Source organism: Tympanuchus pallidicinctus, unplaced genomic scaffold, assembly GCF_026119805.1.
Source record: "Tympanuchus pallidicinctus isolate F22 unplaced genomic scaffold, pur_lepc_1.0 scaffold1, whole genome shotgun sequence".
NCBI classification, from domain to species: domain Eukaryota; kingdom Metazoa; phylum Chordata; class Aves; order Galliformes; family Phasianidae; genus Tympanuchus; species Tympanuchus pallidicinctus.
In genome coordinates, this window is record NW_026294618.1 from 51,496,975 (window position 1) to 51,509,901 (window position 12,927).

Consider the following 12,927-nt stretch of genomic DNA (forward strand, 5'->3'; position numbering starts at 1 on the left):
AATTTAGGCATAGGATCCAATTATCCATTTCATTTTACATCTCATGGGCTAGATCATTTATCATGTTTCATAATAATGATCTGAAGGCACATGGAAAGTGATTTCTGGAGGTAACAAATTATCTACCATATCAGCATAGCTTACAAGGTCTTGTCAACAAGTACTATGCATAAATATGAGGTAATTAAATTTACAATGTGCAGGAGCATCTGATATGTTACTTGTTTTTCTAGTAACTGCCAAAAAATACAGGTTACTAAATTCAACACACCAGTTTAGTTGCTTAAGTACAGTAATTTAGCTCCTCATAACACATCAGGAATCGTTACGCCCTTAGAACATCAACAGGTAGAGAGCAGGCTCAGGATCTGGAGATGAATCTCTCATCATATGGCATTACTGCTTCTTGCCATCAAGGCATTCATCATGTCTGTGAGACAACTTGGAATGATAGCACTGGACCCTCACATCACCTCTCCTTGGACTCAGTCTCATCCATCTTTTGCATCATTCCCCATTTGTGTCTGAGTATCACCTCCCTGCTGCAAAACTGAGTGTGAACCTATAATGCCTTTAACCTGCAGTGCCACTCTAATAGTAATTGATTTCCTTTTATTGTAGAGACAGTGCTGAGTGAGACCACAGATGGTAGCAGAAGCCAGGAGATGGTCAGAACAGCAGTGCTCTACAGACATTCTCTGTCTTTCAGCAATATGACCTATTTTCAAGGAAGTATTGCTATAATTTCATAGACAGCTATTTTATACTGCGTATAAATTTACCAATATATAAAATTGGTATAGAGATATGTATGCAATTTGTGTTCCCAGTTCAGTTGCAATTTAATAGCAAGATTGCCTCAAATGCAGGTGAAAATTAATGTCAGCGGCGGCTTCACTTTTCATTTTTGTTAACTGATTCCATGTTAGAACACTATTAGATTTTTAAATATGTATTAGAGCACACAGGTGTGGCTGCCTTCAAAAAGGAACTTAGATTAACTCTACATTGATCATGGCAAGACATCACTAGCATGATGACTTGTGTACCATAAACCACCCAAGACTAAGCGTTTTAATTCAGCTTCATCTGAATGCTGCTATAAAAGTTTAATAAATCAAAATGATCAAAATGCCCCCGGTGGCAGGTTGGGATTCAGTTTCCAATTCAAATTCCCTTTAATATATGGCTTCTCTGACATCCTGCATTTTCTGCCATCTATGTTGAATTCCAAATGTACTCCTTTTCATCATTACCATGCATCTACTCATCGGCACACTGTTTAACAGCCCTGCAAAAAACAGAGATGTCAAACCTAGAGGGGCTTTCCCTTTCCCCAGACTGCAAAAAGATGGCAGGTAAGGGAACTTTGTCTTCCATTAAGTAAATATTTTCTTAACCTCCCCGCTAACATCAGTGGCATTTAAACTGAGACAGACCAACCCAAGCTGCAGTATTCAGATGAAAGTTTTGATTTAAATAAATGGACAGATATGGCAGCTGCTGGAAGTGGAATTAACCAAGTGAAATACAGCACTGATGTGTGGGGCAGTCTGGAGTCATTTTAATTAAGTTGAGAAAAAATCATGTTACCTGCAGATGATCTTCATCATTGCACTTGAATACAATTGCAGACGTGAAAAAAAAAAAAATAAAAAAATCAAACCTCTCATTTCCTCCCCGAAGCCACACTGGCTGACAAGTTTTTCCTCATCTCCTTCTCTCTTTCACACTGGCTCCTCCACAGTCCAAAGATAACTAGGGTTCTCACCCTTGCAAATTTTTAATTTTTCAAATATTTTCTTCGCTGCTTGGATTCACCTGCTTCTCCAGTAAGGAGGCATATGACAAAATCACAGATGGATAAGATAACATCCACAAAGCAAGACAATTCTTAGGAATCATTAAAATCACCACTCTGTTATCACTGGCACACAATTTTCACATGGGCTGAGCAAGACCACATCCTATCTTGCTTTTGATGGATTATACAGAGCATGCAATGCACAGCTGATGCTGCCTGTAAGAGAACTGATAGTACCTGATCTGTCACACAGGCAGAAAGCCCCATCTGAACACTACCTGCAGCCAGCATTAAGCCTGCTGGCACAGAGCTCACTTTTCTGCAACTGTGGTCTGCTGGCCAAGCTCTCACCTCAGTACTTCACATTATTGGCCTTCAGCATTTTTGACTGTGTAGCACGGACCCGCAAAGCTGTGTTTATTTGACTGCCGAATTATAGTAAGGTTTCCACAAGATCCAACAGGAGTAACAGCTCAGTGCCTGCCATTCACAGCCACCATTGCTCAGACTCCTCTGCGAGCCAGTACAACTCACTCATAGCACAGAGAGGTAGCACAGCCAGCAGTTTCTTGCCTGTTTTGCACATTGAACCAGCCTATGCAGAACTACAAAGCTAACTTTAAAAGTGCTTCCTCTGAGTCAGCCTGGCTGCCCAATTCACTTCACTGCAGCAGGAATGGCTCTCTGCACTGGTGCACAAAACAAGGGCAGAGGGGAGGAACAGATGGAAGTGTTTCTTTCAGCAGCAGCAGCACTCTTTAATGTAAATCTGTGTCTGGTATCTGAGAATTTTTTCATGAAATGCCTGGTAAACTGTTGTTACATATTTAAGATATATTCTTGAAATAGTTCCCCTGCCTAGCAGGCTGGAATCTAAAACAGATGAGAATTCGCCAATTGCATCATAGTTTTATGAAATCAGCATGAAATATTTTAAAACCAGACATGCAATTCAATTCAGTTCAGATCTTGTAAAATAAAATTGGAATCGGAAATACCACAGTCAAGTTTCAGTTGCCCCATTTCACATTGGCGATTCCCCTTAGCATTCCCCTATTTCTTACAAGTTATTTATAATATGTTGACACAAATCAAAATAATAATAATAATAAAAAATTCTGTCTGAACACAATACTTATTTTTTAATTTTTTTATTTATTCCCCACCACGAGGGTTGTTGAACACAGAAACAGGCTGCCTAGGGAAGCTTGGAGTCTGGCCTCCAAAACATTCAGAACACAGTTAGTCACATTCAAGGGCAACTTGGTCAAGCTACACTGCCTAAGCGCTGGACTACATGACTTCCAGAGACACCTTCCCACCCCAGTTATTCTGTGATACATAAGACAGACATAAATGGCATCAACAGTACTGGAATAAGCTGCTGCCTGATTCTGTGAACTGAAGAAGGAGGCTGATGGGCAATTCAGAGATTCACTTTGTAAACACATTGTTGTTTAAGTGTTTATGTACATAGCCAAAGACAACCTTTGGAAACCAATCAGGCACACTATGTGATTCATTATGAAAGCAGGATGTGACTTAACAGCACACAGAAGTTTTGTACCTAATAAACACACAGAAAAAAAGAAACCCAAACAACTATCTGTAGTTATAAAAGAGACTAAATAGCTAGAAATGCATTTGCTTCAAATTTGTATAAGATAAATCAAGAATAACAACCAAAATCAAGAAAAATAACCATGACTGGTAAACATCAATCTGGCTCACAACCAGCATCCCTAGTCTTCCTTCTCTTTCTCACTTTGTCCTGCTGGTTTCCATTCAGAGATATGAGGGAGAAGATTTCTCATCACAGTTACCACTGAGGAGCATGTGGAAGAGAGAGAACATGAAAGGACTTGCACAGGGTTGGTGTCACAGTTTTATGATTTTTGGTCTTCAGTATTCCACATCATAACATCATGTGGGGCACTGGGAGTTTAACTGATAATGCTCAAATTCTGGGTACCTGCCAAGAAGAGAAGAAGAACCCAGGGGACTTTGAGGTCATGGAGAAGAGATACAACTCCTGGCAAGGTCATCTGATGCTCTTTTTCTTCTGCTCTTCTTCATCGTCTCTCCTCCCATCTCCCTCCTGCTCAACTGGACTGCGCATCTCCCCTCAGTTTTATGGTGAGGCCTATCCGCCTTTTGGACATTCTATCTCTCATTATATTTGATTTATTAGCTTCAATGCTAATTATATTGTATTGTGGTGTGTTATCTTGCATTCAGATACCATATTTAGTAAATTAGTTTGTTTCTCCTCAGATCGTTGCTGCTGTTTTTAATTATTTTGGGGTCCCCTGTCCCCTTTTTCCGGAGGCACAGATTTTGCAAAATCCCTCTGCCCCACTGGTCACGGAACTGGGCCGAACCAGCCTCTAAACTGTTGACAGTTGGTTACTCGTGTGCTCTTTGTAGAGGCCAGGTGAAGAATGTATGAAATGGGAGAACAACTGCTTGGACTGGTAAAACTAAGTGCCACACAGCATTAGTGCCCACCACAAAGACTGTGAAAAAGCAGGCAATGAAAATCATATAGACAATATCCCTTGTACAAAGCTAATTAAGTAGATTTAATCTCCCAGGAATGTTTTCTCCTTGTGAGAGCTTGTCCAGGAAGAAAATGAAATTTGTGGGGGCTTGGGATATTTATTTTTTTACACTTTTGCAACTCTTTCTATTCTGTTGCAGTAGAAAGATAGGAGACTAAGTGCAGTTGGAAACAATAAATCAAATGGTTTACAGAATGCACAAGGTGAGCACAGGAAAAATGCAACAGATTTGTTTCAAGCATTTTGAGTTTGGTTAGGAGATGAACTAATAAAAACAATGATTAAAAATAGTTAGCTTAATCAATTTGTATAGTCACTGCTATTTGATTCAGCCATTCATTTGGTATTTTGTGCGTTCTCTGCCTGCCTCTGTCCTTCGTTGCCATCAATTTTCTCCATAAGTGAGAAACTAAGGCATGACACAACCAAGCTGAGAGGGCACCATCCTTTGCTGAAACACAAGGCATCTGAAACAGAAAATCCTGGAAGGCAAAATCCTACGGCAGCGAGTCATATCTCTACATCTGCTTTTGTCTGACACTGCTCCCAGCAATGGGCAGGACATGGGGCTACAGGGCTTTGGCTCTGAGCCAGATCTGCCACCTTAAAGTTCACAGAATGCAATAAGGCATGTAACATCCCAAAAGAGACCTAATGAGAATGTTATTCTGGACTATGTCAAGTAGTACAAAATTTGTCTCTTGAGATAAAAGCAAAACATGTATTGTATCTTACATGTTTCAGATCTACAAAGACCAAATCAGAGAACTACAACAAAGCAATAATGCACATAAAAAGAATTTCAAGAGGATTATAAAGAGACAGAAGCACTCTCCACCCAAACTAAGTCAAACATTGCAATGAAGCAATTAGATGGGCAGTGTCCAGGACTGCAAACATTACAAATGAATCTTAGTCAAAAATGCAAGCTTTTGCTTTTTCTGTTAGTGCAACATAAGAAAATAATAATAATAATAATAAATAATAATAAAAAATCATACGCACATGGAAAGACTTCAGAACAAGAACACATCATGCCTCAAAAAAAAAAAAAAAAAAAAAAAAAAAAAAAAAAAAAAAGACTTGCTGCTATCAAAATGACTGTTGCAAAGCACTTTTATATGTCAAATATAGCCCTGCACAGCCAGGATTGCTCAACAAGGAACTTGAACCTGTTCCAAATACTGTGCATTTCTGCCAGCTCCTGAGAATCTACACCTTTTTGGCCTGTTTTTTAAATCCAGTTAAAACTATTTTGTTTCTTCACAAAAAGTGATTTCCCTGCAACTTTCTGAAGTGGGCAATACACTTAATAATTACCTAACTGAAGAGAAATGTTGCCTTAGAGGAGGAGATGAGCAGAGCCTGCTGCACATTAAACTTGCCTCATGAGAAAGAGATGCTGCAACCCATTCTGGTATGGCTGATCTATGTAGGAAAAGCTTACGACTCCTTTCTGGCTCAGTCTATTAATTATGAACACTTAGAGGAATTACTGAAGTATTTTCCTATGTATTTGCTGCATTCTTCATATCTAAAGAAGGTATTTGCCTTCACAGTGACAGCACACCTGCTACAAGAAACAGGACTGACAGTAAGAAATTTCTCTATTTAAAGAGGGTAAAAAATCTTTACACAGCAGAGAACTTAAAAGCAGAAGCTGTCACAAAATGAGCAATTGCATCTTTCCCTCTTTGAAGGATGCTTACAACATAATATACACCCCAAAATACACTTTGTGTTTTACTAGTGAAGTTTGGAAGAACTTGACAAAATCATTGCGTTATATTTTTCTACTGCTGTGAAGTCATCTAGACATTATCCTCCGCTTCTCCTGTAAGGATACAGCTGAAAGAGAAGTAATATGGTATACTAAGTAAAGCTTGGGATATAAAGTAACTTTGAAGAAGGGTTAAGGGTCCAAAACAGCAACAATATTAATATTTGTATTCCAGGAATGCACCTTGTAGCAGCTACACACAGCTTTTTCCAACTCACGACCACTAAAATGCCTGCATACTCCTACAGAAGCTTGGCAACGCTCCAAAGGGGCACTAAGCCAATATAACAATGCCCAGCAATTCAATGTGGAATCTCACTCTCTATTTTCTCCTCTGCTCTGAAATGCAGCGAATGCAGAGAAGCATACACCCAAAGCCCTGTTACATATCACCACTGTCTCATGGAGATTGTATTTCTCAACATATTGCAATATATCACTAAAAATCTGATTTTTCTTGCATTTATGGAACTGATGGTGGGAGATACAACCAGAGGGGAAGTAAAATCTATCATCCAGCCAGACATCTTAATACTGGAGGATAGAGATAAATATCATTTTGCAAAATTGGTACAAGAAGAGTTAACCTGTTTGCAAGCAGGCAGTCTATGAACATTCAGACAACATTATTTTCCTTAATCTGCCACCTAGTGCTCTCCTGTCATCAAACAGGAGTTTTATGTCCACCTAACATACTGAGTAAGTAAACCAGGTAGCAGAATTCAGGACACACATCAGCAACATGTTCTTTCATGCTGAAATTTCAGCAACACTGAAATTTGGAAAGTGAATTTCAATTTTCTCAACTGGAAAGACCACAGTTTTCCTGTCAGAGAAAAAAAGATAAATAATAATAATAAATAATACTCTCATGAGAAATATTTGCCAGGGGCAAACTCCATCTTCGAAGCATTCTGGCATCACGAGAAGATCAGCCAAATTGCTGGTTTTCCTATGTAAAATCCCTAAAGGGATTTCAGATGAGAAAGGCAGATGTATCAGTGCCAGAATTATTTCCACAAGAACTGCTCCTGATGGCAAACAATTCCAGCAAAGGGAACAAAGACAATTATCATCACAAATCCATACCAACACTCAAACCAAAGGATTTAGAAGAGAAACCACTTGCAAACCACATTTGCAAAGTCAGGTGAGCACAAGAAACAAATGCACAAATTTTCATATTAAAAAAAAAATCATACATGTAGATCAATGTATCACAGCTCATGGCTTCTGGAACAACAGTCAGAAAGCAGTAGAGGATACCATCTCTTTTTTTTCCTTTTGCTATTTTGGATTCTCTAGAGACATAAAGACAATTCCCTATTGAAACGCTATAAATCAACACACAGGGCCCTCCTTACTTTGACTCCACCACAGAACTGCTCTTTGATTTGGAAGAAGAAATGATTATTAGAAAAAACAAACAAACAAACAAACAAAACCCACTACATTTACCCAGTGAAAACATCAATATTTGTTATAACTTCAATAAAAGTTACAAACATAGCAAGTAGAACCAGACATACGGTGAAGATATTCACAGATAATACTTTTTACTTTTTTTTTTCTTTTTTTTTTTTTCTTTTTTTTTTGGATTTAGTATTAGTCGACAGTTTCTTCCAATAGATGTTACAGAAGAAACTAATAGAAACTAATAAAGATACAATACATAAAATAATACGCACTATATTTCCTGCTGATTTTGCAGTATTTAATAGTCTATAAGTACAACTAGTCTGCTAACAGTATGAAGCTATTTCAAAGGCAAATACGCTCAGGAAGAAGTACAAGCAGTAAAAAAAAATTCAATTCATTATTCTACCATTGGGGGGGCAGTTTTTAGGGGTTTTGTTGTTGCCCTTCTTGACAGCCATAGAAACACACAGCTGTATTGTGAAAGCAAAACAGGCAGAAGCAAAGATCATACCCATCTGGATCTTTCAGGCATACTGCAGCCAAAGAAACCAGTGGTTTCCTTCATGTGGTCCCTCCAGGAATGTATGACAAATTAAATTGGGATTATTCTAGCAAGTTTGCAAACAAACCATGTATGAACAGAGCATTAGTTTCACCTCCTCCTGACTGATAGCCACTTTTAACACATATCAACCACTAAGAACTATATCACAACTGCCACAATGAAAACTAGCTTTCTTCTTGATGTAGAAGAGCATTTTTCTGATAAATACCACCAACTTTAAACAAACACTCCCGTAGTTTGCTTTGTTGTTTTTAAACAGTTCTGAACAATGATACCACTTCTTCAGTTCTATGCTGAGTATTGAAAGGAGCAGAAAGACTGAGAGCACAATGCAATTGCTCTCAAAAGTAAATAAAAAGAAAAACCTAGTTTCTTCTTCTTCACTCCTACTTATACATCACACCTATTGCTACTCCCAAACCTGAAGACCTCAAGAAATTACCTTTCCAGAAATTGCCAATTTACCAGTCATCCAAGGAAACTATAAATAGACTACTAATCTCATGAGCCTGTTCAAGAATACAAGTCAGCTAACTGCATTGACAGTGCCAAGCTTCCTGTAAAAGAAAGGGGAGAGTTTATTCCACACATATCTGAGAACAAGAGCAATGCCATAGATGCTATCTAAAAAAATAATAATATTTAAAAATTTATCAATACAAGGCAGTTACTGAGCTGGAAGCTGAAGACCAGCCTCTAAACAAAGGTGAGACATTTAATTATTGACTGGAACTTGGCTTGGTAAAAATGATGCAATTGAATTACAGATCCTACGCTAGACTGATTTTTCTTCCAAAAAAATGATTCCGAGTAATTGAGTTGTCCTTTTCAGGATCTTTAAGCATATGCCATCTCTCTCAGGTAACTCCATTTTAAAGAAATTTTTAGAACTCAACTGAAAGCTATTCTACTGATAAAACTCACCATGAAATAAAGATGTTTCACTATGGATGCTATATAAGTGGAAACTTTTATTATCAAGGCTGGCTTATGAAAGGCTCATCAGAAAAGTATCAGATGCTTCTATATTATTATCTATCCATTCTATCTGCACAGACATGGAACACGAAAAGATTTCAGTCGTGTAACTCCCACATTCTGAGCTGCTGAGCAGCAAGGGCTGTTCTTCATTTCTCACTTTTGAGTAACCAATGCTGGCAATGAAGTTTGGCTTCAGCAGACCAAAGACCTTACCGTTACCCAAAATGATCTGGAAGCAATACTAAAGCCATGACAAAGTAAATTGTGTTTCATTGTATTTTTTTTTTTTTTTTCCTCCTCTGGCTGTGAGAACACACAGATCAATACACTTCAGCATGAGAATTCTGCAGTGAAATTTTCATTTGTTACAAACAGCAACAAAAAGGCCCCAAGCATGCCCTGTCACTTTCAGTTTAGAAGGAAATGCACTAATAAACTCTTACCCCTGGGTCATCTTTGACAATGGGCAATACTATGCCAGCTCTTATTAAAGGCAATTCGTATCAGTGGCCCAAAAATTTCCTTTAAAATTATCATCTTTTGTATCCATGTAGCAGGATGTCAGCTTTAAAGTGCCACTGAGATATAGGACCTGTCATTTTGGTTAATTTTCAGTAGAGTTTTAACACCAGGGTAGCCAATCCCTAAGGGTATGCTTTTTGGCTAACTAGATTTATTTAGTGGTTATCTAGACAAACAAGAAAATATATTACTGTATATTGCTTTTCAAATACAACAGCAAGCAATAAATCCTACTATAAAATATAAATCCCTGTTCTTTACCATGATGTCAAAGAAATAAAAATGTTTTAGATATTTTTTTCATTTTTTAAAAATACAGATATAATATATATATATATCACATGTATATTGTTAATCTTGTTAACAATTATTATTGTTAATCATAATATAGATATGTAATGTTAATCTTAAAATATCAAGAATTTATAGGTGTTGTGTACATAGCTATCAAGTTACGTTTCAAGGCATAAAGATGACATTCTCAATCAAATGACCCAAGCTATTCAGTAGGACAACATACTGCATTTAAAACAAAAGTACTATGAAGTTTGATATTATTACTCTTTTTTTTTTTTTTTTTTTTTTTTTAGAGAGAGAGAGAAATAGAGTTTTAAACACTATTTTATTGCTCTATTATAACAGGAGAAAAAAAAAGGAAAACTTTATTTACTGCATAAATATAGCTATTTGTCTCATTTTCCTGATAACGTTGTATTAGGATGAAGACTGTTTCGCACTTTGGTAGACAAAAGGATACATCAATAGAAAAGAATTCAATAGAAAGAAAAAGAAAAAAAGATGTTAAAATATTGTCTAAAACCTCATGTGTTCCATGGAGTCTGTTTTTATTGATGTTATATAGAAGATATAAAACCTAGCTGACCTCAATCTGTTGGTCTCCCAGGAAAAAGACCTCTGCCAGAAAATGCCAGATATCAAATATCTTAGAGCATTTACTAGGCTATCTTTATCTCTATAAGCTGAAGATGAACTGACTTTCCTTGCTCTGGTTCCAGACCCAATGGCTGATCTCAGATGAGAACTGACCAAACCTCCCATGGCTGAAGCAATGAGTCAAGCAGGAGTTCTTCTTGTGCCCAGCTCTGGCATACCTGGCCCAAACCAACCCCACTCTAAGCATCACAGACAGGCTTTTGTATGCCCATATACCTTAGACCACACTTCAAAATGCTAATTCTCAGAGCAAATGTAAGTGTCAAAAACAGGCAATTGCACAGGTGACACATGCAGGCAAGGAGAATTTTGATAACTTACTCCAGGCCAAACAGCAAGTGAATTTGAGAATCAGAACCTGAAATTCTATATTCAATCATGTCTTTCACCAGTAGGATGGCATAATATCAGAACACAGACAGAAGTAATAAAGCACCAACTCAGCATTCCTACACTTAATTCATGGTTTTGTTCCAATAGGCTCCTGAATGAACTGCAACAGAAAAGCATTTCTTCCTACTCCACAAGCTGGAAATCATTGCATAACATATCCATAATACTTTCAGTCCCTGGATAGGTCAAGTTTAAAACTGTTTTTCTACACCTGTCTCCCAGAAGAGAAATGTATTATTTTACTGAACTGTCAGCCTGCTCAAGGCAGCAAATTAGAAAGGCAATGTGAACTAACTAGAGTGGATTTTCTCAATTCTTGAAAACATTTATGAAACATTAGGCAATTTTCACCTTAAATCCAACAATCTACAGAAAAAGCATATAGGATACTGCACACCTTGTAAGGTCAGGGACTTTACACAGATGCATTCAATAGAAAGTACAAGAAATTTTGCTTTATGACAATTCCAGAAGCCTCACAGGAGGGCTATGTGTGTGTAAGCACTTCAGATCAAGGCATCTGTAAACTAAATAAAAGGTATAAGCAGAAAACACTGGTACTCAAAGCATTTAAGCAGGTAAAATGACCCAAACCTTACCTCGAACAATAAGTTGAGCGAAATTTGACACTCCAGAACCTCTCTCTGATTGAGTTACACAACGGTATAAATCCTGGTCAGTTTTTGTCACCTCTTGCAACTTAAAGGTAGCAGCAAATCTTCTGTGATTTATATTTTTAGTCTGAGCAACTGGTATGTCTTCCCCATTTCTTCTCTGAAATAAAAAAAGAGAAACCAAAGCAGAGATACCTTGTATGAATATAATAAGCATTTATCATTGTCATCATACAGTAAGTACATTATAAAAAAACCCACAATAAGAAATGTGATCACCCTATGGCGTGTTTTTTATGATACAAGAACTCTGAATCAAATTTGGGGATTAAAAACACAGTCAGGCTTTTACAAGACAGACTGCGCCATACACAATTGCCACTACTGGGACTCCCATAGGACAGTCCAGGAGCAGCAGCTGTATTCCCAATAAAAATCATTCAACTTAAAAATAAATTATAATAGATACACTGGATTTATTGTAAATAATACTAATTTAAACAAATCCAGCATTAAGGATTTCACTTGTTTTCAATACTACTTTTCATCAAACAGCCAACTTTTCCTTTCTAATGCTAACTTTTATCTGTCCAAATCCAATACATTCTAAAATTGTACCTCTGTTACACTAAGCACCACCTACCTACATAGAATTAGTTGAAATAAAAAGAGAAGGAAAGAAAAGTCTTAAATGGGAAGATGTATATCTATTTTAAAAGCAGTTATTAAGAAAAGAAAAGCATAGCTATCACAAGTCACCAAAAAAAACTAATCTGTCTGGAGCGGCAGGAAGGAGGACAAGTCAGAAAGTAGAATTAGTTTCAGCTCATAAATAGTTATTCTTATCTCCACTCGCACAATATACTTCATTCCTATTTTAATAAAAAAACAGATACTCTATGAAAAACTAGCTTTTGAAATACAGAAAAAAAAAAAAAAAAAAAAGGAAAAAACAACAACAACACTAACAGAAACTCACACCAACCGAATAAACTTCTCCCTACCATGAATCAACTGCGTGGATTTCCAGCTCAGGACACATTTTCTGAAGGCACAGTTTTGCTCAGTCACCACAAAGACATCGTAATTCCCTTTGTAGCTACACTGCCTGCTTTGTCCAATACACAACACAAAGGAGACCTCTGCTCATGTTTTTTAGCTCTAATTGACTCCTGGAATGAGAATCTTACTAAGGTCTTAAACTCTGAGCTTGCTGTCTAATGCAAGAAGCAAGACTGCTGAGCAACAGAGTTTAATAACCCAACAGCCCATGCAAAGGGGAGAAATAGGAAACAGGTTAATGCTGCTCATATATACACACCAGGCTCTGTCAC

The 12,927-nt window shown here is 37.3% G+C and overlaps 1 protein-coding gene across 8 annotated transcripts in view; it reads right to left on the bottom strand.

The window, feature by feature from the left end:
* Positions 1–12,927, bottom strand: part of PTPRK (protein tyrosine phosphatase receptor type K) — a 393,137-nt gene that overhangs the window by 185,718 nt on the left and 194,492 nt on the right. For all 8 annotated transcript variants that reach the window (XM_052698882.1, XM_052698920.1, XM_052698873.1 and 5 more), the window contains exon 6: positions 11,579–11,753. In XM_052698882.1, the coding sequence (XP_052554842.1) occupies positions 11,579–11,753 (175 nt within the window). The remainder of the gene's footprint in view (positions 1–11,578; positions 11,754–12,927) is intronic.